General features: G+C 33.8%; 6 protein-coding genes across 8 annotated transcripts; 5 read left to right on the plus strand and 1 right to left on the minus strand.

Moving 5' to 3' along the window:
• Positions 1 to 1,748: 1,748 nt before the first annotated feature.
• On the plus strand, positions 1,749 to 2,315 carry LOC141705676 (F-box/kelch-repeat protein At3g06240-like). Its single transcript, XM_074508566.1, has one exon. It carries the CDS (start codon positions 1,749 to 1,751, stop codon positions 2,313 to 2,315), a length of 567 nt encoding a protein of 188 aa, XP_074364667.1.
• Positions 2,316 to 4,137: 1,822 nt separating this feature from the next.
• Positions 4,138 to 5,814, plus strand: LOC141705684 (protein FAR1-RELATED SEQUENCE 5-like). Its single transcript, XM_074508573.1, has 4 exons — positions 4,138 to 4,605; positions 5,153 to 5,411; positions 5,513 to 5,742; positions 5,784 to 5,814. Exons 1-4 carry the CDS (start codon positions 4,172 to 4,174, stop codon positions 5,812 to 5,814), a joined length of 954 nt encoding a protein of 317 aa, XP_074364674.1. The 5' UTR covers positions 4,138 to 4,171.
• Positions 5,799 to 8,189, plus strand: LOC141705680 (protein FAR1-RELATED SEQUENCE 6-like). Of its 3 annotated transcripts, none has more exons than XR_012568449.1 (3): positions 5,799 to 6,070; positions 6,484 to 7,566; positions 7,776 to 8,189. XR_012568449.1 is itself a non-coding variant. In XM_074508570.1 (2 exons), exons 1-2 carry the CDS (start codon positions 5,828 to 5,830, stop codon positions 7,069 to 7,071), a joined length of 831 nt encoding a protein of 276 aa, XP_074364671.1. In that variant the 5' UTR covers positions 5,799 to 5,827; the 3' UTR covers positions 7,072 to 8,189. The 3 variants fall into 3 exon arrangements, 1 of the variants encoding a protein (XP_074364671.1); XR_012568448.1 differs by having other exon boundaries at positions 7,798 to 8,189; XM_074508570.1 differs by having other exon boundaries at positions 6,484 to 8,189.
• Positions 8,190 to 11,248: 3,059 nt separating this feature from the next.
• Positions 11,249 to 12,578, minus strand: LOC141705669 (uncharacterized). The gene is made up of 5 exons (XM_074508560.1): positions 12,567 to 12,578; positions 12,215 to 12,331; positions 12,056 to 12,118; positions 11,869 to 11,949; positions 11,249 to 11,775 (listed from the first exon to the last, which is right to left on the minus strand). Exons 1-5 carry the CDS (start codon positions 12,576 to 12,578, stop codon positions 11,314 to 11,316), a joined length of 735 nt encoding a protein of 244 aa, XP_074364661.1. The 3' UTR covers positions 11,249 to 11,313.
• A 7,160-nt stretch (positions 12,579 to 19,738) lies between these two features.
• On the plus strand, positions 19,739 to 20,872 carry LOC141705677 (F-box/kelch-repeat protein At3g23880-like). The gene has a single exon (XM_074508567.1). The coding sequence runs from the start codon at positions 19,739 to 19,741 to the stop codon at positions 20,870 to 20,872; it is 1,134 nt and encodes a 377-aa protein (XP_074364668.1).
• A 5,576-nt stretch (positions 20,873 to 26,448) lies between these two features.
• LOC141705678 (F-box/kelch-repeat protein At3g06240-like) lies at positions 26,449 to 27,015 on the plus strand. Its single transcript, XM_074508568.1, has one exon. The coding sequence runs from the start codon at positions 26,449 to 26,451 to the stop codon at positions 27,013 to 27,015; it is 567 nt and encodes a 188-aa protein (XP_074364669.1).
• The last annotated feature ends 639 nt before the right edge of the window (positions 27,016 to 27,654 follow it).

Genomic DNA, 27,654 nt, shown 5'->3' on the forward strand with positions numbered 1-27,654 from the left:
ATTATAACATGCGGCGGTGTGGCACGTGACTCCTTGAGCCTATAGGGAATGAACAAGTTCCAATAAGTTTCTGAAAATATTTCGGGAAAAAACTTGACCAATTCACCAAGTGAGAATCATAAATTTATTTGAAATGAAATTAGTCACTTTTGTTAAATTTCACAGTTACCTTTGCATCATCCATTTTATGGTTATTTTATTCAGGTTATATTGAAACATGCTGAAAATTCTTCTGAAAATAAAATAAGTGTGAAAAAAGCAACCAATGTGATAATGCATTCACGCTTTTAAAATTATGGCATAGAATACGCGGATTAATAGCCCTCTGTTTTTTTACCAAATCTATATCTAACAGTTAGTAAAGCACACACTTCTTATAAAAAAAAGTTATCGTCCTTATATTGATATCTCTAGTAGGAATATGAAGAAAGATAAATTTGAGTAACATGGGTTTCACTCTTGAAACTTTATCATCTAATTCTTTCTTAAAGTAAGAATTCATTGTTACCCAGTCGTAGGATGGGGCAAATTTCAAGGATGACTATCCTCTTTCATCTCTAAGATCATACCCAGATAAAAAATAGTACGTACGAAATTAATTTCCAAAATAGTTATAAAAAATTTTGTTGGCTACATGTAAATGAAATCTGGAATTCACACTAATAACACCATTTCAAATTATTTCATATTGCCCCTTCACCCATGTCACGTCATTTTATAACATTTTTTTTCTAATTTTTTGCGTCTAGTATTACTCATCTAAGAATACTTGCAAACCCTTGTTGAGAAGAAAATAAAATTAACTTGAAAATGGTAATTAGCAGGATGTGTGAAAATTGGGTTAAAAATATTAATAATGATAATAGGAAACAAAATGATTTATTGAGGTCGTATTGTAACATATTGTCATATATTATTAAATTTTAATTTACAATTAATTTTAGAAAATATTAAACGAATTCTAATTAGAGAAATAAATTTTGAAATTGTGTCAAAATTGTTATAGATATAAATTGATAATATTTAATACCCAAAACAGACTTTTGAAAAAAATGCCGTTAGACTAGGGTTTTGGATTAGGGTTTTTATCGCTACATATATAAGTAGGACCATCCTTTTATCAAGACATCATTCAGCCACCAAACATCATTCCGCCACCAAACTACTTTCTATTCCTTCAGACAATGAGATCTAAGAAATTCAAGCCAATGGCAAGTCATGAAAGCACAAACCCTGACACCATCCCTTTCATTCCAGAAGAAATCATGTACAACGTGTTTTTAAGGCTGACAGTGAGGGATCTTTCCCGATGTAAGGGAGTTTGCAACTCATGGCGGTCTATAATTTCTAGTTCCCATTTTATCAAAACTCACCTCTCTAAATCAACTAATGACCCTCATTTTACTCAACATCGTCTCCTTTCTAGTTATACACCTTTTAATTCGGATCTTCAGCTAAAAAGTTGTTCCATATATTCACTGCTTAATGAGCCTGACAATATTGAAGCCCTTGAGCTTGAATATCCGGATACAATCACCTATGTAGTAGGTTACTGTAATGGGTTGATTTGTTTAATTAATAGGTCGCGGTAACTACGTTTTCTTTTGGAACCCATCCACAAGAAATTCAAGAAAACTACCTATGCTTGATACGATTACTCGTCGTTATAAGCATATAACCTATGGGTTTTGCTACAATGAATTAGCCGATGATTTTTTGCGGTCGCTACCACTGATTGGAAACATGAAATGTCAGTTTATAGCTCAAAATCTGACTCTTGGAGATTGATTGGAGATTTTGTTTCTTATAAGCTGCCGTCTGGAGGGTACTTGGGAAATGGAGCTATGCACTGGCTTGTCACTCCCAATCTGCAGCTTAAAGACGTCCCACAAAGGTTTCCTTATATTATTTCTCTTGATGTAATAAGGGATACATTTCGAGAAGTTATGCTGCCAAACTGTGGAGAAGCTATAATGACATGGAGTGTGGGCACTTTCTGTGAAAACCTTTGTGTGCTCAGCAAGATGTCCCTTGATGCCCGTGTCGAGTTATGGGTAATGAGAGATTGTGGTGATCAAGATTCATGGATAAAATTGTTCACCATCCCACATATGGATAGGCTAAATCGCAGCCTTTATGTTACACCTACACCTATCTGCACTTCTGTAAATGGTGATATTATGCTTCTTGTGGATTCAACCATAGTACTCTACTACACAAAGGATAACACATTCAGGGATCTGCTAAACAACAGAAGTTGTCTGAGTTCAAAAGTGTATACCTATGTTGAGAGTTTAGTTTCACCCAGCTTGTAAACATCAGCAAGTGAAAAGAAATGAAAATATTTATATTTACATGTTTTTTATATTACTTCTTCAGACTACTGTGATTAGGGGAAGACTTTAAAAAAATTGTATGTATAAAACCTAATTTATAATATGCATAGTAAAAGTTTATATTTATATTGATTGATTTATTTAATTACAAAAGATTCAAATGTATTATGTAATATTACATTTTATCTATCATATTCTATGATGGGGTGTGTTTTCCTGTGTTAGGGTTGCTATTCTAATATGCAACAAGTTGCTTGTATTCACACCTATGTGGTGATATTATGTTCAAATTATAAAAACTAAAATGACATATATTTTAGAAAATTGTCCATATATATATATATGTATTTGTGGTTTCTATATTCAATGCATTCTTATAGATGCATGTAATATCTGAAACTATTCATAAAACATAAATTTCTTAGAATCCCATATTTAGGCCGTGCAGATTTTTTTATGAACCACTATAGTTTAAATTTTTAATAAAAATTGGTCGTATTGAAATATTTAATTATTTGAGTAAGATTTTATATGTTCTTTCCCGAGTTATTAGTATAAAAATTATTTTTGTCTAAAATATTCATATGACTACATATTCATGTACTCTAAATGTGTTCATATGAGGACATATCGTGCATGTTAATAATCTAGCTAGACATTATATGGTATAAACTGCAAAAGTCAAATCTTGTGTCTTCAAAAATATAAAATTCTGTATTACTTTTTTCCATTATAACACACATATATATATATATATATCATTCTTTCTTTACATATATGCTTTTATTTAATATAGAATATATAATTAGAGGAAAGTTCAATGGAGTCCTAGTTTAATTGGAGACTTGGAGTCCTTAATCCTGACCATTCATTTCTGCTTAATCCTACGGTCATTATTTATAGTGTTTTTAATTCTTAATTAATAATTATAGGATTATAAAGATTCAGTATTGTCGTGACAGTTACATCAACGTGGTTATGGGATTCACTATCTTGTTTGTAGATATGAACTTACCTATCCGACTTTTTAGTATCCCACCTATTCTTATTCAACATCTAAACACTGGACTGGTTTTGCATTCTCCATTCTTTTACTCCTTGATTAAACCGTTGATTTTTTTGGTTTAAAAAAGCATGACTATGACTAACGTTGAAGAATCAGGTAAATCATCAGTAATTGATTTAAGCATAATCGTTTTTGATATACTATGTTTTGAATACAAATGTTGCAGTATCCTAGTGTGTTTCAATTAAAGAACCATTTATAGTGTTGTATTAATTAATTTTTTGGTTAAATATTAGGTTCTCAATCCCATCCTCATATTGAAAGCTCTGACTCTGAACAATCGGAATGTGAAAAAGATTCCGAAGAATCAGAATGTGAACAAGATTCTGAACAATCAAAAGGGGAGACCAGTAGTGAAAGCTCAGATGAAGATTTGGAGGAATCAAATAATGAAAATGGGTGTGAGTCTACATGTTTTGTTTCCGTGGATGGTAGAGAACTTTGGACACCAAAATGTGACAACAAGCACAAACCACAAACAAATCAGTATTTTTCAACTTTTGAAGAAGCTGTTAAATTTTATAAGGAATACGGCCGCGCTTGTGGATTTGCTGTTCGAAAGTCGACTAAGAGAACTAATGGTCGTGGTACTTTATTGGCCAGACATGTTATTTGTAACCGTGGTGGCAATCCAGATAGGAGCACTTGTAAAGTATCAAGTGAAACTATTGGGAACGGGCCGAAGAAAACCAGACGAACAACATCTCGTAGATGTAATTGCAAAGCTCGGATAGTTTTGAAACCTGTAGGAACCGGAGGTTTGGTTATAATGGGTTTTAACGAAGAACACAATCATCCTCTAGCATCTGGAGCTGAGAAAATGTTTTTAAAATGCAACAGGAATGTATCTGTTCCTCACCAGAACCTTATAATGGATTGTGCAAGAGTCAATATAGGTGCAACAAAAGCATTCTCTTTAGCAAAAGAACGAGCTGGATCATATGAAAAAGTGGGTGCTACGTTAACCGATTTTAAGAATTTTGCTAGAGACGTAAAAGCTCGTATTGGAAAGCATGATTCTGATATGATTTTGGCCAAGTTTAAATTAAAGAAGGAGAGCTCTCAAAATACATTTTACTATGACTATAAGGTTGATAGGAAGGGCCACTTGACCGGTCTTTTTTGGACAGATGCAATTGGGCAAGCAAATTTTGATGTGTTTGGCGATATAGTTTCATTTGACCCTACTTTTCGGACTAATAGGTAAGTACATATATTTCTATCTTTTATTTACTTGCCAATGTACAATTTTATTAAATGAAAGTCTATACTAGTTTGTGAGGTATCCATTTCATTGACGTGTTTTTGTTCCTCAATTAAACTAGTCAGTGTGGTACGTTATAATAACTTGTACATAATTATGTACGATTATAACTTAGAACTTGAAAAGATTAAATTCTAAATATCCACTTTAATTTATATATCCTTCTTTAAATGGTCATCTATTCTTATGCTTCTTACCGGGGACATCATACATTAAAAAATTTGAAGGTTAGTAATATATTAGTGGAATGTTTGATGCTAGTTATTATCTTGGCAGATTTATATAACAGAATATTGTTCTATATGTGAATTATAAAGCATAAATACCCCATGCTCGCATACATATTTACATTTTAGCAGTACATGTGATTACAAACAATTGTACTTAGAATTATGTAATATTATAGAGTTTATTTTAAATGCTCCACTTGAGATGCACATTATATAGTATGATGTCTGATTTGTGTTGCTTCTGCTCATATGGCAGATATAACATGGTATTTGTACCTTTTACCGGTGTTAACAATCATTGGAAGAATGTTACGTTTGCTGCTGGTCTATTGGCGAAGGAGAATTATAAAAATTTCAAATGGCTCATTAATACTTTTAAGAAAGTAATGGGTCGTGCCCCCCGTTGTGTAATTACAGATCAGTGTGCTGCCATTAAAAAGGCTTTAAATAAGTGGTGGCGTCAAACAAAACATCGACTTTGTATGTGGCATATCATGAATAAGTTACCGACAAAGGTAAATTAAATTAATAAGTATGCATCTTTTAAATCATATGCTCATACATAAATCTTATGTCAAGTTTTTTCATTATTTTTTTTTTATTTTTTTTTATTAAGGTTGGTCCTGCTCTAGCTTCAGACAAGAAATTTATCCAGAAATTGAAGTCTGCAGTTTATTCAGATCATTTAACGCAAACAGAGTTTGTGGAACGTTGGAATGATGTCATTGTAGAATATAAATTGGAGTCTAATCCTTGGTTGACTGAAATGTTCAACAAACGCAATGAATGGATTCCAACTTATTTTTCAGACATAGAAATGGCTGGTTTGCTAAGAACTACTTCAAGGTCTGAGAGTTCTAATAGCTTTTTTCAGCACTTCCATGAAGGCGGTCACACATTAGTAGAATTCTATTCTAGTTTTGAGAGTGCCATGGACAAGCAACGTCTTAAAAATGCCGAAGATGACAAGAGATCTGATCAAATACCTTTCACTGATACCTCAATGAGCATTGAAGTAGATGCATTTAAGTTGTATACACTTGAACTCTATTATCTTGTCAGGGAAGAGATCAAAGCAGCTTGTTATCATACTAGTATGCCAGATATTACAAGAGATAATGAGCATCGTTATTTTAAAGTTAAAGATGATCTACTACATGATAAAATTTTTGAGGTATATTTCAGAATAGTCATTTCTCTATGGAAATATCGTAATATACTTAAGTTTTCCTGCATTATTATATGAATCTTCAATCTTATTTATAATTCATACTTTTGAGTTTAATGTCTATGACCTATAGTATGTGTTCGTGCTATATTTTTGGTAGTTTTGTGAAATCTTAGGTCTTCACTCTTATTCATGTTTCTCAGTGGTTCTGATGTCATTCGACACTGCCTTAGTATAGCATCTGACAACACGTGATGCTATTTCTCACTTAGTCGACACGTGATATAGCTCTCTTCTGGCAAATTTGTTATGATATTAGTGTTTGAGCTACTTTGTTCCTTATTGTGAACAATAGAAAACAATTTTTTTAGAGTTTTGAATAATAATATATATCACCTCAAAGTTTGTCCCCTTCTCAGGTTTCAGTTAGACTAAGTGACAACTATGTGCAATGCAACTGCAAATTTTTCTTTCAAAGAGGTTACCTATGCAAACATGCATTTGCTGCTTTGCATCAGTGCGGTGTCAAGCAGATACCTCGTGAATTTGTAAAGCCACGCTGGACAAAAAATGCCTTGAAGCGTCACTCATTTCTCGGATCATCCCAAGTTGATGCTCTTTTCGAAAAGAGGGACAAAAAGAAGTTAAAAAGGACAAGGGCATGGTTTGAATTTCACAATTGTATGAATCATGCTGAAGAAGATGAGGAAAAGTTGGATTCAGTTATCACAGGCTTGCAAACAATTGCTTCTTCAATAACAAAAGATAGTGATAATAACATGGATCAGGGTAATGCTGAAAGAGTTGATAAGTTTATTGGCCCTATTCCAGATACGGAAATATCTGTTCAAATTCCACATGTAAGCAGAAACAAGGGAAGTGGCAGCCGGATTAAGAGCAGTCGGGAGATTGCAATTGAAGCAGGGAAGCGGAGGACGTGTAGTCGTTGTAAATTAGCAGCAGGCCACAATGCACGAAGTTGTCCACTAAACAAAGAATGTACTTAATAGATAAAAATTTGTGTTTGTACCGATGTTCATATGGAGTTTGGATGATTTTCAATATTGACTATTTCCTTTTTTTATTCATGTGCACACCAAAATATTTTCGGTAACTTTTAGTAATACCTAATTATTTATTTGCAGATCAATATATTTTTATTTGCAGATTTTTTTTACTTGCAGTACATAGATTGTTGGGTGCAGAACATTGTTTCGTGGGTGCAGAACTTAAAAATTAAGAAGCTTAAAACGTGAAAAATCAGCAGTGTCAAGATTTAATATCTTTGTAATTGTCAAGTATTAAGTTGTATTAATAATAATTCATGGTCATGTCGTTTCCGGTCGAGAAGTATCTCCATTCTCACTTTTAATAATATTGTTTGTTTTTTTGGTTTTCGGCTTATTTTTACAGCAAATTTCACCATAACAAGTAGCCATTTTTCAGCTGCGTTTCGGGTCAGATTTTGGCGGGTTATTAATCATTTTTCAGCAGTGTTTCTGGTTATTTTCTGTTGTGTTTTTCATCAGTTTTGTGCAGTGTTTCTAATCATTTTTCAGCAGTTTTTCTGACAATTTTCTGCAGCGTTTCTAGTCAATTTTCTGCAGATTTTTTTTTTTTATCATTTTTCAGCAGCACTTCTAAACATTTTTCTGCAGGTTTTGAATTATTTTTTCTGCAGATTTTCTGAAATTTTTATGGGATTTTTCAGCATATTTTCTAAAGATTTTCAGGTGCTTTTGGAGCAGATTTTCTGGTATTTTCACAGGAGATTTCAGCAAACCAAGTAGCCATTTTTCAGCTGCATTTCGGGGCATATTTTGGCGGGTTTTTGATCTTTTTTCAGCAGTGTTTCTGGTAATTTTCTGCCGTGTTTGTCATTAGTTTTGTGCAGTATTTCTGATCATTTTTCAGCAGCTTTTCTGACAATTTTCTGCAGCATTTCTAGTCAATTTTCTGCATATTTTTTTATCATTTTTCAGCAACACTTCTGGACATTTTTCTGCAGATTTTGAGTTATTTTTTCTGCAGATTTTCTGAAATTTTTATGGGATTTTTCAGCAATTTTTCTGAAGATTTCAGGTGCTTTTGGAGCAGATTTTCTGGTATTTTCACAGGAAATTTCAGCAAATCAACTAGCCATTTTTAAGCTGCCTTTGGGGGCAGATTTTGACGGGGTTATTAATCATTTTTCAGCAGTGTTTCTGGTTATTTTCTGTTGTGTTTTTCATCAGTTTTGTGCAGTGTTTCTGATCATTTTTCAGCAGTTTTTCTGACAATTTTCTGCAGCGTTTCTAGTCAATTTTCTGTAGATTTTTTTTTTATCATTTTTCAGCAGCACTTCTAAACATTTTTCTGCAGGTTTTGAATTATTTTTTCTGCAGATTTTCTGAAATTTTTATGGGATTTTTCAGCATATTTTCTAAAGATTTTCAGGTGCTTTTGGAGCAGATTTTCTGGTATTTTCACAGGAGATTTCAGCAAACCAAGTAGCCATTTTTCAGCTGCGTTTCGGGGCATATTTTGGCGGGTTTTTGATCTTTTTTCAGCAGTATTTCTGGTAATTTTCTGCCGTGTTTGTCATTAGTTTTGTGCAGTATTTCTGATCATTTTTCAGCAGCTTTTCTGACAATTTTCTGCAGCATTTCTAGTCAATTTTCTGCATATTTTTTTATCATTTTTCAGCAACACTTCTGGACATTTTTCTGCAGATTTTGAGTTATTTTTTCTGCAGATTTTCTGAAATTTTTATGGGATTTTTCAGCAATTTTTCTGAAGATTTCAGGTGCTTTTGGAGCAGATTTTCTGGTATTTTCACAGGAAATTTCAGCAAACCAACTAGCCATTTTTAAGCTGCCTTTCGGGGCAGATTTTGACGGGGTTTTGATCATTTTTCAGCAGTGTTTCTTGTAATTTTATGCCGTGTTTTTCATCAGTTTTGTGTAGTGTTTCTGATCATTTTTCAACAGCGTTTCTAGTCATTTTTCTGCAGATTTTTTTATCATTTTTCAGCAACACTTCTGGACATTTTTCTGCAGATTTGGACATGATATTTCAAGAAAAATCCTATTTTATTTGTCTTAGTTGGATGTAACTATATTTAGCAAGAATATTTTCTTTAGAGTTGCAATGCTTAAAGGTAATATTTCTTTAGTCAAATTCAATTTTTTTTATTAACAAACTAGTTTTGGTGTGCAGATTATCAATGCACTTCTAAGCCACAGAGAAATCCCGATACAGAAGACATAAACTAATTATGAGAAAACGCTCTTGATACTGCAGTAAAAACTAATCAGTTAACCCCAACAAGGCCATGGATCCTGGTCTTGTCTCTGACATAAAATCTGAAGACTACATCAGTTACCTTTGTGCCATGAACTAGACAATCATGCTTTTTGCACGAAGAACTGAGTTTTCATGTGAAAATTCAACTCTTGATTTTTCTTTAGCGGTTTATGTGGTGCAGAACATTTGTTTTGTTTGGGTGCAAAACATTTTTCATTTTTCTAAATATTTGGTGCAGAATTTTAATACAACTTATATGGCTTGTAGCGGATAGTACAACATAAGCAAGAGGTATTATTATTATCATGCTTGTTGATGACTGGTACATCACTACCACTAAATTAAAATCCATCTGAATTAAATTCAAACTGGTATACCTATAAATTTCCAAAGTAAATCCAAGGTCTACAATTTCCATCAATACAACCAAATGAAAGCAAAATGTTACAGTATAATAGTAGAGCTTAATGCTATCAGAATTAACATTCAATCCGCACAACAATAAAAACTCAAAGTACATTTGTTTTTCCTTAGCCGGTCATGCAACCAAGATTTTTCCCTTAGCCAAATTTGCAGCTCCTTCCAAAGTACCATTCTTTTTGGTATTTTCACTCCATGTCAACAGACTGTGACAATAGATCATTCTTAATTTTTTCAGCAGTGCTTGTTGATTTTCCTGCATAATGACACACATTTTAATTCATTTATTTACTACAATGTACATTAACATTAAATAGAAGTTAAAAACGATTAAATATACCTTTTCCACACGGAGGCCAACCTTCCAGGCACACAAGCTGCCCATGTATGTCTCCATGTGTCTCATTACAAAGATACCGCAGTCAACAAAGTTCATTTCTGTTTGCCATCCCATCCTATGAACTCTGGGTTGCAAATTATTAATCTCGCTCTCTTTTGGCAGGTCATAAATTGAAATCCAGTGACAAAAACATTCATGCTGCATTCGTTAATATCACAAAATAATTAGAGTTTGTCGAAGGATGTTCCAACCTCCATTCATCTAAAAGTTCTTAAATCCTACACATACCAGACGTGCTGGTAGATCACCATACGTTTCCTCCACTCCAGCAGTTTGGACTCTATTATCAATAATCTCTAATCGTGTTTTCTTCATGTTATAGCATATGATATAGTGATGGCCCGAATCGTAAATAGGAAAAAAAAACTAGAAAATTTACAGGAGAAATGTTTTAGTTAATTAAATTATAATGTGGCACATGAAAAAAAAGCCAAAAAAATGAGTAGATAAAGAAATTATACACTTTATCCATCTTACCATATCAAAGTCTTTCACATCATACTGCTTATTATGCATCTCATTAACCATTTTGATGACAAGGTCCATATTGTCATCAAATGCAGCAAAACGACTCATCTTTGAATAATCATCACCTACACCAACATCCATCCTCAAGGGTCCGTACTGCATTAACATATATGGCACATAATTACTATTTTTCACATAATGCAGAAGAAATAATAATTTGGACTAATAAGATTATTTTATTTAGTTAAAAATCACATACAGTGGTTTCGGTGGTCATGAAAAGACGTAAAGGTGAAGAATCAGCTTTAAGTATCTCATTCTCGTTTAATAGGTAGGTCCATGTATCAATCACCGTGGTCTCAACCAATTTATTGTCTCGCAGTGACTGAAAGTGTGCTTTTGTACACTTTCTGCCCTCCCATTCAAATAAGTAATCTCTGAAAAATACACATTGATCCATTGGTCCAGGTTAGGCCATCTATACTAGCTAGATAGAATATATGCGTTATAAATGCATAGCACATAAAAAATTTATACAATACACTAACCTTTTGTTCCGCCTATTCAGGAAAAGCCACTTCCATTCATTCCTCTCCTCAGTCGTTATAACATGGCTACTCACATCAACAACTCTGCTCACGTACGGAGACCTACATAGATGTGATACTTTTACCTCTCAGCGCGGTCTCACCATTTTTGTAGTTACAATTCTTTTATCTCCCACCCTATAATGTGCACCCTTCTCATCAACAACTTTAGGCACAGGTTGTCCTTTACCTACTAAACTCACTGAACCTGAACTTCCTTGTAGTTGTGAATTACCAATGCCCTTTAGATCACTGAGGAGGTTTTTGGGCGTCAACTGTGACAACCCCAAAGAATAGCTAGGTACGAAATCTGAATTATCTAGTATTGCAGATTTTTTACCAGCATCGTGAACTACATTACCAACTAATAATTTCTTGGCTATAGGACTAGTTGCTTCAAACATCTTGAAATATTGGCTATATTCCTTCTTCAGTTTTGCAAGGCGCAAATTTTGAGGAAATAGTGCTAATGATACTTCACAATTATTCAAGCACCTTTCATACACATCAACAAATTCCTTCAGATTATTTTCAAAAGATGTCATGTATGGCTGCCAGAACATAAATATAAATATATTACATGTAACCATATGTTTAAATCGCATCAAATTCAAAAACACAGATAATTGTTTAACTAAACATACCTCCTCCTCATAATGCTTATCAATTTCTAGCTCAACACGTGTTTGTGTGTTCTGCACCATATCAATTCCAAGTCCAGACATCTACAAGTATAGACCAGGTAATGTTAAATTTAACATGTCCCCCCATGAATTATATAATATATTTAATTTCTTAAAAATGAATAATGGATTAAATTTTAAATTTCACCAAATCTGTATTCTTTCTTGTCACTATCTCGATGTCCTCGCAATCACTTCTTTCTAATACAACCTATTTGCAAGTACGATAGATTAGAATATTAATCCCAATATGATAAATGATGTAAAAAATGTAAAGAAAAAATACAGTCATATCATTATCATTCACCTCTGGCTCAATGTCCTTCAAGATTCCTGCTCTTTCTAATTTCTTCTCATCATTCAAAATTGCCTCATTTTCGAGTACAACATCCACTTTCCTGCCTTTGTACTGTAACACTTGTTCCTGCAGTATAATAATTTTACAAATCAAAAAATTATATGTACGTTAACTACGAGGTTTATGTATAAATAAATAAGTATGAATTAATACTTAAATTGTGAAAACCTTATCATACATACATAAACTAATGTGTTTAATCAGTAAACTAAGTTGTGCTGGTGCAAAGAGATTAATATTTGGAAATCAATTTACAAAAAAAGTGAACAGATTTTTCTACTCAAACATGATAAGAGGTTACCCCAAAATCCATGTCCATAATTTGTTCCTCTATATAAAATTATCCGTGTCATTAAAAAATTCATCATTCTCAGCATTTGCCATCAAATTTACACCATTAGTGTGTACTGTTTGTTCCTGTAGCAAGATTTATTAAGAAACAAATAAATCAATTATCCGCACAGTACATAATCAGTATGTGCATTACGTAACTACAATATTTAATTTACATCAACATTTTTTTTAGAACCCATTGTATAAGCTTCTTCAATGTCAGTCATGTCTTTCGTCCCATTATCGTTCTCCATATTATCTATGACAACCAAGTCTTGCATCGTCAACCCAATATTTTGTCCAGAATCCTGCAACTTGTTATACAAAGAGAATTTAAATTTATTTCAAACCACCCTTTAATAACATTATTCATTTATTACCTCCCCTTCACTGTTTATCTTGTTATCTCTGACCTGCGTGCATATAATTTGAAACAGATTAAAAACATAACATTAACATAACACATATATTGAACCAAATAAAAGAATGACTTGCTTCCTTACATTTGTCCCATCACGTAATTTAAGTAATATACCCTCTCCAAAACATTTTTTTTCTGTATCAACTTTTTGACGTTCGCGTATAAGCATGTCTGACCAAGCACGGTAAGCACGGTAAGCTGGATAGGTTGTAGGAACACGAACAGTGTCCCTGTTCCGTATTTTGCACACATACAAATACTAAAAAGACAAATAACTATTATTATCATATTACTACCATTTAACGTACACCATGTATACAATTTCAAACAACTGTAACTTACAATCAGAAAAGCCAATGGTCCTGCAAAATGCCTCTTTGTATTTGCAGCCCAATAAGTATGTGTCTTTTTTAACTTCTCAACTAGAATCTGACACCAGTTATATTTGCCACAGTTTTCAATATTTCCAGAAAATCTTAGTATATCTCTCTTTAGAAATAGATTCTGATTTGATTCGATGAAGAAATTATAAAGCATGACCAGGAAATTCCACTTGAAGTTTGTATCTGCTTGGCGATTTTCAAGAATCTTGTCTCTAACCATCAATGGTGAAATTTGGGAACTTACAAAACCAGAAAACTGTTCAGCCCAAATGTCACATACTGCGCTATCCTCATTGCATATAATTATTTCATCCCCAATTGGCAAACCCATAACACTATGCACGACCCGATCATCTATTTTAATAACCCCAGCTTTTAGCTTAACTGAACAAGATTTACCATCGAATGACTCAGCAATATTATAACCAAGATTGTGTGCATAATGCTCCATTCGAAAATGCAATAACTCACCAAATCCCGTTGATTTCACCCATTCCACTTGCGATTTTGACAAATTTCCTATAACATCTCTCATTATAGATGGAGAGAACTTTTTTTGAATATACCGCTTATATATCCTTACCTTTTTTTTCTTGTGGTTTGTCTTTGGTGTAATGCTCTTTGCCCTCCTTCCTACAACCTCCTTTGCTCTTTTTGAAAACAAACTTCTCTTCCTAACATTAGCACTTGCTTCAACCTGTATAGCCGCCAAATAAAAAAAATACATTAATTTATATACAATACAATTTTAAAAAAAATACTTATATTTATTTTAAAAATAATGGTAGTTCAAACTTTTGAAGAACTTGCCTTATCTTTCTTTTTCAATGCATATAAGTGTACCCCGCTCCTAATTTGATCTTCCGTGTTTATTATACACAAACTTCTTTGATTAGTGTCCTGCATCACATCAAAAATATATCAAATTAGAACATTGAAGCTTAATTAGATTTGTAACAACATGCAATTTATCATTTCTGCAACATATCAGAGATGAAGTGAAAACCTCCTCTCCCCTCGTCCTTTTTCTACTTTTTAATTTAAGTCCACGTATGCTTTGGGGGGCCTCATTTATACGTCTGTTCATACCGGTCTTCATCATTGTTCGTGTCAACGTCAACTTACTGCCCCTAATACCATCATCTGCTGGAACTGATTTACATCTATTGTCAAATATTTCACCCGGGATAACAAAACCATCATCTTCATCACTTAAGTCAAAATTTTGCTCATGTCTAAAGATTTTTCTTTCTCCTCCCACATCTATTTTATCTAGAGCATCTCTACTGTTTCCTGCAACTACATTCTTACCGAATACACATGCATTACTGTCACGACTACTGCGGTACATGGACACCTTATTAGCTCTTTGAACAGTTCTTTTGCTTGATCCTGAACTTAAGTCAATGTATACATGCTTTTCCTTTGGCCCTCTGTACAGCCAAGGGCTTTTAATTAATCTCCCACTCCTCCTTTGCCCTGTAATCGAAAGAGTATACAAGTGTTAGTCTACAAATTTTATAGAGAAACCTAATCACCAAACCTTACCATCTGTCCAAAAAAAGTACTGCAAGACTAAAATTTTGCTAAACTCGAACTACAATACATAATCAATTACGTATAAGGGTGCAGTACTTCTTTACACCCAAACAAAACAATGTTTAACAATTTTGGTTTACTAAATCTCACTAAACTCACTTAAAAGTACATTAATCAAATTAAAGTAGATTGGATTAACAATATAAAGGTGCAGGTGCAGTACGTGATGGGATATTGCAATTAAGTGTGTACATGAATACTGAAATACCTTCGCTCATGCCTGCTCCAGTTCTGCAATTCAGTTTTGTTCCACAAAGAAATTAGTTATGCACTCTCTTTCCATCTCCAAGAAGAAGCTGTATAATGGGTTAGTGGATAAATTATAAATTGTAACCGCTATATGACATGAGCGCGGGGTTTTCTATAGAAATTGATGGTTATGCAGAACACTGCCCCAATATAAAATACATTTTTTACAAAAATTAGAATTATTTTCATTTAATCTGAACCATTGATTGAAATGTTAATCCAACGGTGTTTAAGCAAGTCTCCAAGAACTCCAAAAACATTATAACTCCATAGAACCCACCTCTATATAATTAATGTATTTTTACCCTAAACCCTAAGTCCTAAATTTAAAGAAAAATGACCGATAATAACCCTTCGGTCGATTTTATCCATTTTTTATTTAAATTTACGATCGTTTTTCGGCCGATCCACGTGGTCGGTATAATATGCGACCGAAGTAGTCATTTTAGCCTCGCGAAATTTTTGGGTTAAGTTTAATACGGACCAAATTGTACCGACTAGTTTTGAATGATACAGTCGTTATACTTAAATTATTTTTTAATTATAGTTAAAAAATATTGGGGAACGTGGAGTTCGACACACACTTAAATGCTCCCGTAAACTATAGTTACATAATTTTTTTTTTAATTATTTAATTTTAAATAAAAATTCAATGTTTAAATACAAAGAACGAAAAATTAAAAAATAAATTATGGAAGTATACTTTATATTCACCTTAAAATGCGTGCCATCTATTAAAAAAATATGTAGAAAATTGAATGGGACAGAAGCAGTAATAAACAATTAACTAAAAACTACTAATTAGCGCCACCATCGTATTCGTGGCCACCGTCATCTTCGTGGCCATCATTTCCATCGTCCCCTTCCCGGTCATGCTCCTCATTTTCGTCCTCCTCTTTTCCCTCCTCGCTGCTGGTGGTGGTGTCATCTCTGCCTTCTTCAGCCCCCCTTATAGCCTAAAATACAGTTGAGTTAAAACGCCTCAAAATAACACTATTAGGCCTAAATTGAGAAATTTTATGATTTTACCTCTTTGTGCTCCACCTTATACTTTTCCAGATTAGGGTGAGTAAGGTCCCGACATAACGGGTCACCTCTCCAAGAAGGGTAGCTGAGAAGACGGTGACATAATTGTCTACATTGTTATGCATATCAAGCATGACCTGGGCAATGACATTTACTCTCTTGTATGTGGGTTCCTGATGGTATTTGGATGTATTTCCTGCTACACCTTCCATTATATCCGGACCACGTTGTAAAAAATACCATCCGGCATAATAGATCCACGTGCGGGTTGGCTACAAGATGCGGCATCATCACCACGTCGAGCTTTATAATTCGCAGAAAGATCAGGGAGGCGTGAAGATGCCGAAATTTTTGGAAAACTAGGTAGCTCTTTTTTGGGAGGCCTTGTCATTACCGGTGCAACTGCCTCGAGCCACCATTGGATAGGATGTCCAGCTGCCTCTACCTTTCGGGCATTGCATCCAATGCATCCCGATTCTTGTACTTAATATTTTAAAAAATAAATGCTCGATGCGTAAAATCCAAAAATATGTACTAAAAACTATCAAAAATTTCTTATATATTCATGAGCTTTTGCACCGGCATTATGCTTTTTATTTTGCTCCTTGCGATTCCCGGATTCAAAGAGCAATGTTGGTGGGATGAAATTTGCAATGGTCTCGTGCATCCTTCCACCATTCATTATCACCGCGATTGACCTCTGACAACGGCAAACCCCTCTTATCGGCATCAGAGTATGCCTTTGATTTCACCTCGTTCAGTTTTTTTATTGCATTCATGTGTGTTACAAAATCTTTGTAAACATTGACCTTACTGAGAGTAATCTTATATAGCTATAAGCTTGTAATACTTCTGCAAAAGATAAGTTGTTGATTCAATTATGATATTCAAAATATGATGAAACACACACACAGACACACAAATGCTATATATATATGTAACGTGACTTAAACTCCTTAATCACTTTGTTAACAAAAGTTGGCATCCTGGGGGCCAATGTACTTGCAAAAATTTATTTAAAGGTCCTTTTCACATCAGAGTTCTTGATACTATATTTAGTAGTCAAAATTTCGCACTTGTCAATATTTATATGTGCCAATAAAGAAGTCAAAACCATTACCAAATAGATATACTTACTGTCCTTTCTCGATACCGATCAAAATTGGATGGGGGGCTTATTTCCCCAACAACCTTTTGAGTGTGTCTCGGATAGAGGTGTATAATTAGGTTATTGTGCTTGTCACGGTACTTGGCGCTCTATCTCCTCGCCCGGCATCAATATCTCATCCTCCTCGGGTTCATCCCACAAAGAACGTGAGGATCTCCCCTAGAACCACCACCTTTGTCCCACCAGCACCACATGTGCCACCACCAGCACTACTTCTGCCCCTACGTAGCCTATGAGGCGTGTTTATTTGGGTCCTTGATTCTTTGCACGTCTCCCCCACCAGCCTCTTGCCTTTATCTTTTACCATCAACGCCGAAATAATGACAAGAAAAGCTCCGATCACAACAACATACCAAAATACGCCCTGCATTGCATAGGACCAAAACCAAAGTGATAACACACACGAAGTACTACACTTACCATATATTAATAAATTTGACATATATTAACGCCAATTTGACATATTGACTCAAAAATCAACATCTTTGTAATAAAATGTAAAATTTAATGAAGCCTAAATTTGTAATTTTATAAACTCAAAAATGACAAAAAAAACTATATATTTAATCCCATGCATATCAACTATTTTTACACTTCAAGTCAACATAACGATATTCCTCATATCGATCTTCGTATCTTTTGCCTTCCTTATGCCCTTGAACAACTCGTTCTACATGTCCAACATCCTTTGACCGTTATCATCCTTTCGACCATCATCACATGGTCGGGACAGGTTTTGGGGAGAGTCATTTGCACTATCATTCAATTCAAATGTTCTCGTTCTAGGATTATCTAGTTTTTGATCGTCTAATGCCCTCATCCGCGTATAAATCTGATTGTTATCTTCTTGATGATCTTGAGGGCGATGATAATTCTGAGTAAAAAATGATGTATGAATTTCCTTAGACATGGGTGCATAACCGATGTGAAAGACTATGACTTTTCTCCACACCCACCTAGACATCGGTGCAGAACCGATATTTATTAACCATTTTCCTGTAATGAGAGTTCTATTATGCACCTGTTTAAACTCTTTCTCCGAATTTCTCCCCATCGAGAATATTCTTTTTGTATGAAGTTGAGAATTTCCATTATTTCGGCTGAATCATAACATGCGGCGGTGTGGCACGTGACTCCTTGAGCCTATAGGGAATGAACAAGTTCCAATAAGTTTCTGAAAATATCTCGGGAAAAAACTTGACCAATTCACCAAGTGAGAATCATAAATTTATTTGAAATGAAATTAGTCACTTTTGTTAAATTTCACAGTTACCTTTGCATCATCCATTTTATGGTTATTTTATTCAGGTTATATTGAAACATGCTGAAAATTCTTCTGAAAATAAAATAAGTGTGAAAGAAGCAACCAATGTGATAATGCATTCACGCTTTTAAAATTATGGCATAGAATACGCGGATTAATAGCCCTCTGTTTTTTTACCAAATCTATATCTAACAGTTAGTAAAGCACACACTTCTTATAAAAAAAAGTTATCGTCCTTATATTGATATCTCTAGTAGGAATATGAAGAAAGATAAATTTGAGTAACATGGGTTTCACTCTTGAAACTTTATCATCTAATTCTTTCTTAAAGTAAGAATTCATTGTTACCCAGTCGTAGGATGGGGCAAATTTCAAGGATGACTATCTTCTTTCATCTCTAAGATCATACCCAGATAAAAAATAGTACACGTACGAAATTAATTTCCAAAATAGTTATAAAAAATTTTGTTGGCTACATGTAAATGAAATCCGGAATTCACACTAATAACACCCTTTCAAATTATTTCATATTGCCCCTTCACCCATGTCACGTCATTTTATAACATTTTTTTTCTAATTTTTGTGCGTCTAGTATTACTCATCTAAGAATACTTGCAAACCCTTGTTGAGAAGAAAATGAAATTAACTTGAAAATGGTAATTAGCAGGATGTTGTGTGAAAATTGGGTTAAAAATATTAATAATGATAATAGGAAACAAAATGATTTATTGAGGTCGTATTGTAACATATTGTCATATATTATTAAATTTTAATTTACAATTAATTTTAGAAAATATTAAACGAATTCTAATTAGAGAAATAAATTTTGAAATTGTGTCAAAATTGTTATAGATATAAATTGATAATATTTAATACCCAAAACAGACTTTTGAAAAAAATGCTGTTAGACTAGGGTTTTGGATTAGGGTTTTTATCACTACATATATAAGTAGGACCATCCTTTTATCTAGACATCATTCAGCCACCAAACATCATTCCGCCACCAAACTACTTTCTATTCCTTCAGACAATGAGATCTAAGAAATTCAAGCCAATGGCAAGTCATGAAAGCACAAACCCTGACACCATCCCTTTCATTCCAGAAGAAATCATGTACAACGTGTTTTTAAGGCTGACAGTGAGGGATCTTTCCCGATGTAAGGGAGTTTGCAACTCATGGCGGTCTATAATTTCTAGTTCCCATTTTATCAAAACTCACCTCTCTAAATCAACTAATGACCCTCATTTTACTCAACATCGTCTCCTTTCTAGTTATACACCTTTTAATTCGGATCTTCAGCTAAAAAGTTGTTCCATATATTCACTGCTTAATGAGCCTCACAATATTGAAGCCCTTGAGCTTGAATATCCGGATACAATCACCTATGTAGTAGGTTACTGTAATGGGTTGATTTGTTTAACAGGTCGCGGTAACTACGTTTTCTTTTGGAACCCATCCACAAGAAATTCAAGAAAACTACCTATGCTTGATACGATTACTTGTCGTTATAAGCATATAACCTATGGGTTTTGCTACAATGAATTAGCCGATGATTTTAAAGTATTTGCGGTCGCTACCACTGATTGGAAACATGAAATGTCAGTTTATAGCTCAAAATCTGACTCTTGGAGATTGATTGGAGATTTTGTTTCTTATAAGCTGCCGTCTGGAGGGTACTTGGGAAATGGAGCTATGCACTGGCTTGTCACTCCCAATCTGCAGCTTAAAGACGTCCCACAAAGGTTTCCTTATATTATTTCTCTTGATGTAATAAGGGATACATTTCGAGAAGTTATGCTGCCAAACTGTGGAGAAGCTATAATGACATGGAGTGTGGGCACTTTCTGTGAAAACCTTTGTGTGCTCCGCAAGATGTCCCTTGATGCCCGTGTCGAGTTATGGGTAATGAGAGATTGTGGTGATCAAGATTCATGGATAAAATTGTTCACCATCCCACATATGGATAGGCTAAATCGCAGCCTTTATGTTACACCTACACCTATCTGCACTTCTGTAAATGGTGATATTATGCTTCTTGTGGATTCAACCATAGTACTCTACGACACAAAGGATAACACATTCAGGGATCTGCTAAACAACAGAAGTTGTCTGAGTTCAAAAGTGTATACCTATGTTGAGAGTTTAGTTTCACCCAGCTTGTAAACATCAGCAAGTGAAAAGAAATGAAAATATTTATATTTACATGTTTTTTATATTACTTCTTCAGACTACTGTGATTAGGGGAAGACTTTAAGAAATTGTATGTATAAAACCTAATTTATAATATGCATAGTAAAAGTTTATATTTATATTGATTGATTTATTTAATTACAAAAGATTCAAATGTATTATGTAATATTACATTTTATCTATCATATTCTATGATGGGGTGTGTTTTCCTGTGTTAGGGTTGCTATTCTAATATGCAACAAGTTGCTTGTATTCACACCTATGTGGTGATATTATGTTCAAATTATAAAAACTAAAATGACATATATTTTAGAAAATTGTCCATATATATATATGTATTTGTGGTTTCTATATTCAATGCATTCTTATAGATGCATGTAATATCTGAAACTATTCATAAAACATAAATTTCTTAGAATCCCATATTTAGGCCGTGCAGATTTTTTTATGAACCACTATAGTTTAAATTTTTAATAAAAATTGGTCGTATTGAAATATTTAATTATTTGAGTAAGATTTTATATGTTCTTTCCCGAGTTATTAGTATAAAAATTATTTTTGTCTAAAATATTCATATGACTACATACTCATGTACTCTAAATGTGTTCATATGAGGATATATCGTGCATGTTAATAATCTAGCTAGACATTATATGGTATAAACTGCAAAAGTCAAATCTTGTGTCTTCAAAAATATAAAATTCTGTATTACTTTTTTCCATTATAACACACACATATATATATATATATATCATTCTTTCTTTACATATATGCTTTTATTTAATATAGAATATATAATTAATGTATTTTTACCCTAAACCCTAAGTCCTAAATTTAAAGAAAAATGACCGATAATAACCCTTCGGTCGATTTTATCCATTTTTTATTTAAATTTACGATCATTTTTCGGCCGATCCACGTGGTCGGTATAATATGCGACCGAAGTAGTCATTTTAGCCTCGCGAAATTTTTGGGTTAAGTTTAATACCGACCAAATTGTACCGACTAGTTTTGAATGATACAGTCGTTATACTTAAATTATTTTTTAATTATAGTTAAAAAATATTGGGGAACGTGGAGTTCGACACACACTTAAATGCTCCCGTAAACTATAGTTACATAAATTATTTTTTTAATTTTTTAATTTTAAATAAAAATTCAATGTTTAAATACAAAGAACGAAAAATTAAAAAATAAATTATGGAAGTATACTTTATATTCACCTTAAAATGCGTGCCATCTATTAAAAAAATATGTAGAAAATTGAATGGGACAGAAGCAGTAATAAACAATTACAGTAACTAAAAACTACTAATTAGCGCCACCATCGCATTCGTGGCCACCGTCATCTTCGTGGCCATCATTTCCATCGTCCCCTTCCCGGTCATGCTCCTCTTTTCCCTCCTCGCTGCTGGTGGTGGTGTCATCTCTGCCTTCTTCAGCCCCCCTTATAGCCTAAAATACAGTTGAGTTAAAACGCCTCAAAATAACACTATTAGGCCTAAATTGAGAAATTTTATGATTTTACCTCTTTGTGCTCCACCTCATACTTTTCCAGATTAGGGTGAGTAAGGTCCCGACATAACGGGTCACCTCTCCAAGAAGGGTAGCTGAGAAGACGGTGACATAATTGTCTACATTGTTATGCATATCAAGCATGACCTGGGCAATGACATTTACTCTCTTGTATGTGGGTTCCTGATGGTATTTGGATGTATTTCCTGCTACACCTTCCATTATATCCGGGACCACGTTGTAAAAAATACCATCCGGCATAATAGATCCACGTGCGGGTTGGCTACAAGATGCGGCATCATCACCATGTCGAGCTTTATAATTCGCAGAAAGATCAGGGAGGCGTGAAGATGCCGAAATTTTTGGAAAACTAGGTAGCTCTTTTTTGGGAGGCCTTGTCATTCCCGGTGCAACTGCCTCGAGCCACCATTGGATAGGATGTCCAGCTGCCTCTACCTTTCGGGCATTGCATCCAATGCATCCCGATTCTTGTACTTAATATTTTAAAAAATAAATGCTCGATGCGTAAAATCCAAAAATATGTACTAAAAACTATCAAAAATTTCTTATATATTCATGAGCTTTTGCACCGGCATTATGCTTTTTATTTTGCTCCTTGCGATTCCCGGATTCAAAGAGCAATGTTGGTGGGATGAAATTTGCAATGGTCTCGTGCATCCTTCCACCATTCATTATCACCGCGATTGACCTCTGACAACGGCAAACCCCTCTTATCGGCATCAGAGTATGCCTTTGATTTCACCTCGTTCAGTTTTTTTATTGCATTCATGTGTGTTACAAAATCTTTGTAAACATTGACCTTACTGAGAGTAATCTTATATAGCTATAAGCTTGTAATACTTCTGCAAAAGATAAGTTGTTGATTCAATTATGATATTCAAAATATGATGAAACACACACACAGACACACAAATGCTATATATATATGTAACGTGACTTAAACTCCTTAATCACTTTGTTAACAAAAGTTGGCATCCTGGGGGCCAATGTACTTGCAAAAATTTATTTAAAGGTCCTTTTCACATCAGAGTTCTTGATACTATATTTAGTAGTCAAAATTTCGCACTTGTCAATATTTATATGTGCCAATAAAGAAGTCAAAACCATTACCAAATAGATATACTTACTGTCCTTTCTCGATACCGATCAAAATTGGATGGGGGGCTTATTTCCCCAACAACCTTTTGAGTGTGTCTCGGATAGAGGTGTATAATTAGGTTATTGTGCTTGTCACGGTACTTGGCGCTCTATCTCCTCGCCCGGCATCAATATCTCATCCTCCTCGGGTTCATCCCACAAAGAACGTGAGGATCTCCCCTAGAACCACCACCTTTGTCCCACCAGCACCACATGTGCCACCACCAGCACTACTTCTGCCCCTACGTAGCCTATGAGGCGTGTTTATTTGGGTCCTTGATTCTTTGCACGTCTCCCCCACCAGCCTCTTGCCTTTATCTTTTACCATCAACGCCGAAATAATGACAAGAAAAGCTCCGATCACAACAACATACCAAAATACGCCCTGCATTGCATAGGACCAAAACCAAAGTGATAACACACACGAAGTACTACACTTACCATATATTAATAAATTTGACATATATTAACGCCAATTTGACATATTGACTCAAAAATCAACATCTTTGTAATAAAATGTAAAATTTAATGAAGCCTAAATTTGTAATTTTATAAACTCAAAAATGACAAAAAAAACTATATATTTAATCCCATGCATATCAACTATTTTTACACTTCAAGTCAACATAACGATATTCCTCATATCGATCTTCGTATCTTTTGCCTTCCTTATGCCCTTGAACAACTCGTTCTACATGTCCAACATCCTTTGACCGTTATCATCCTTTCGACCATCATCACATGGTCGGGACAGGTTTTGGGGAGAGTCATTTGCACTATCATTCAATTCAAATGTTCTCGTTCTAGGATTATCTAGTTTTTGATCGTCTAATGCCCTCATCCGCGTATAAATCTGATTGTTATCTTCTTGATGATCTTGAGGGCGATGATAATTCTGAGTAAAAAATGATGTATGAATTTCCTTAGACATGGGTGCATAACCGATGTGAAAGACTATGACTTTTCTCCACACCCACCTAGACATCGGTGCAGAACCGATATTTATTAACCATTTTCCTGTAATGAGAGTTCTATTATGCACCTGTTTAAACTCTTTCTCCGAATTTCTCCCCATCGAGAATATTCTTTTTGTATGAAGTTGAGAATTTCCATTATTTTGGCTGAATTATAACATGCGGCGGTGTGGCACGTGACTCCTTGAGCCTATAGGGAATGAACAAGTTCCAATAAGTTTCTGAAAATATTTCGGGAAAAAACTTGACCAATTCACCAAGTGAGAATCATAAATTTATTTGAAATGAAATTAGTCACTTTTGTTAAATTTCACAGTTACCTTTGCATCATCCATTTTATGGTTATTTTATTCAGGTTATATTGAAACATGCTGAAAATTCTTCTGAAAATAAAATAAGTGTGAAAAAAGCAACCAATGTGATAATGCATTCACGCTTTTAAAATTATGGCATAGAATACGCGGATTAATAGCCCTCTGTTTTTTTACCAAATCTATATCTAACAGTTAGTAAAGCACACACTTCTTATAAAAAAAAGTTATCGTCCTTATATTGATATCTCTAGTAGGAATATGAAGAAAGATAAATTTGAGTAACATGGGTTTCACTCTTGAAACTTTATCATCTAATTCTTTCTTAAAGTAAGAATTCATTGTTACCCAGTCGTAGGATGGGGCAAATTTCAAGGATGACTATCCTCTTTCATCTCTAAGATCATACCCAGATAAAAAATAGTACGTACGAAATTAATTTCCAAAATAGTTATAAAAAATTTTGTTGGCTACATGTAAATGAAATCTGGAATTCACACTAATAACACCATTTCAAATTATTTCATATTGCCCCTTCACCCATGTCACGTCATTTTATAACATTTTTTTTCTAATTTTTTGCGTCTAGTATTACTCATCTAAGAATACTTGCAAACCCTTGTTGAGAAGAAAATAAAATTAACTTGAAAATGGTAATTAGCAGGATGTTGTGTGAAAATTGGGTTAAAAATATTAATAATGATAATAGGAAACAAAATGATTTATTGAGGTCGTATTGTAACATATTGTCATATATTATTAAATTTTAATTTACAATTAATTTTAGAAAATATTAAACGAATTCTAATTAGAGAAATAAATTTTGAAATTGTGTCAAAATTGTTATAGATATAAATTGATAATATTTAATACCCAAAACAGACTTTTGAAAAAAATGCCGTTAGACTAGGGTTTTGGATTAGGGTTTTTATCGCTACATATATAAGTAGGACCATCCTTTTATCAAGACATCATTCAGCCACCAAACATCATTCCGCCACCAAACTACTTTCTATTCCTTCAGACAATGAGATCTAAGAAATTCAAGCCAATGGCAAGTCATGAAAGCACAAACCCTGACACCATCCCTTTCATTCCAGAAGAAATCATGTACAACGTGTTTTTAAGGCTGACAGTGAGGGATCTTTCCCGATGTAAGGGAGTTTGCAACTCATGGCGGTCTATAATTTCTAGTTCCCATTTTATCAAAACTCACCTCTCTAAATCAACTAATGACCCTCATTTTACTCAACATCGTCTCCTTTCTAGTTATACACCTTTTAATTCGGATCTTCAGCTAAAAAGTTGTTCCATATATTCACTGCTTAATGAGCCTGACAATATTGAAGCCCTTGAGCTTGAATATCCGGATACAATCACCTATGTAGTAGGTTACTGTAATGGGTTGATTTGTTTAATTAATAGGTCGCGGTAACTACGTTTTCTTTTGGAACCCATCCACAAGAAATTCAAGAAAACTACCTATGCTTGATACGATTACTCGTCGTTATAAGCATATAACCTATGGGTTTTGCTACAATGAATTAGCCGATGATTTTTTGCGGTCGCTACCACTGATTGGAAACATGAAATGTCAGTTTATAGCTCAAAATCTGACTCTTGGAGATTGATTGGAGATTTTGTTTCTTATAAGCTGCCGTCTGGAGGGTACTTGGGAAATGGAGCTATGCACTGGCTTGTCACTCCCAATCTGCAGCTTAAAGACGTCCCACAAAGGTTTCCTTATATTATTTCTCTTGATGTAATAAGGGATACATTTCGAGAAGTTATGCTGCCAAACTGTGGAGAAGCTATAATGACATGGAGTGTGGGCACTTTCTGTGAAAACCTTTGTGTGCTCCGCAAGATGTCCCTTGATGCCCGTGTCGAGTTATGGGTAATGAGAGATTGTGGTGATCAAGATTCATGGATAAAATTGTTCACCATCCCACATATGGATAGGCTAAATCGCAGCCTTTATGTTACACCTACACCTATCTGCACTTCTGTAAATGGTGATATTATGCTTCTTGTGGATTCAACCATAGTACTCTACTACACAAAGGATAACACATTCAGGGATCTGCTAAACAACAGAAGTTGTCTGAGTTCAAAAGTGTATACCTATGTTGAGAGTTTAGTTTCACCCAGCTTGTAAACATCAGCAAGTGAAAAGAAATGAAAATATTTATATTTACATGTTTTTTATATTACTTCTTCAGACTACTGTGATTAGGGGAAGACTTTAAAAAAATTGTATGTATAAAACCTAATTTATAATATGCATAGTAAAAGTTTATATTTATATTGATTGATTTATTTAATTACAAAAGATTCAAATGTATTATGTAATATTACATTTTATCTATCATATTCTATGATGGGGTGTGTTTTCCTGTGTTAGGGTTGCTATTCTAATATGCAACAAGTTGCTTGTATTCACACCTATGTGGTGATATTATGTTCAAATTATAAAAACTAAAATGACATATATTTTAGAAAATTGTCCATATATATATATGTATTTGTGGTTTCTATATTCAATGCATTCTTATAGATGCATGTAATATCTGAAACTATTCATAAAACATAAATTTCTTAGAATCCCATATTTAGGCCGTGCAGATTTTTTTATGAACCACTATAGTTTAAATTTTTAATAAAAATTGGTCGTATTGAAATATTTAATTATTTGAGTAAGATTTTATATGTTCTTTCCCGAGTTATTAGTATAAAAATTATTTTTGTCTAAAATATTCATATGACTACATATTCATGTACTCTAAATGTGTTCATA

The sequence above is a fragment of the Apium graveolens genome, unplaced genomic scaffold, assembly GCF_009905375.1.
Source record: "Apium graveolens cultivar Ventura unplaced genomic scaffold, ASM990537v1 ctg9213, whole genome shotgun sequence".
In the NCBI taxonomy this organism is placed as follows: Eukaryota; Viridiplantae; Streptophyta; class Magnoliopsida; order Apiales; family Apiaceae; genus Apium; species Apium graveolens.

Bases quoted from the DNA above. Each gene is read 5' to 3' on its own strand.
- LOC141705677 (XM_074508567.1), top strand. From the start codon at position 19,739: ATGAGATCTAAGAAATTCAAGCCAATGGCAAGTCATGAAAGCACAAAC.
- LOC141705684 (XM_074508573.1), top strand. From the start codon at position 4,172: ATGGGTTTTAACGAAGAACACAATCATCCTCTAGCATCTGGAGCTGAG. The intron at 4,606-5,152 runs GTAAGTACATAT...CTCATATGGCAG, and splicing joins CCTACTTTTCGGACTAATAG to ATATAACATGGTATTTGTAC. The intron at 5,412-5,512 runs GTAAATTAAATT...TTTTTTATTAAG, and splicing joins TGAATAAGTTACCGACAAAG to GTTGGTCCTGCTCTAGCTTC.
- LOC141705669 (XM_074508560.1), bottom strand. The intron at 12,119-12,214 runs GTGAATGATAAT...ACTTGCAAATAG, and splicing joins TGAAGGACATTGAGCCAGAG to GTTGTATTAGAAAGAAGTGA. The intron at 11,950-12,055 runs GTGAAATTTAAA...CTATACTTGTAG, and splicing joins CAAGAAAGAATACAGATTTG to ATGTCTGGACTTGGAATTGA.
- LOC141705680 (XM_074508570.1), top strand. From the start codon at position 5,828: ATGGACAAGCAACGTCTTAAAAATGCCGAAGATGACAAGAGATCTGAT. The intron at 6,071-6,483 runs GTATATTTCAGA...TCCCCTTCTCAG, and splicing joins TACATGATAAAATTTTTGAG to GTTTCAGTTAGACTAAGTGA.
- LOC141705676 (XM_074508566.1), top strand. From the start codon at position 1,749: ATGTCAGTTTATAGCTCAAAATCTGACTCTTGGAGATTGATTGGAGAT.
- LOC141705678 (XM_074508568.1), top strand. From the start codon at position 26,449: ATGTCAGTTTATAGCTCAAAATCTGACTCTTGGAGATTGATTGGAGAT.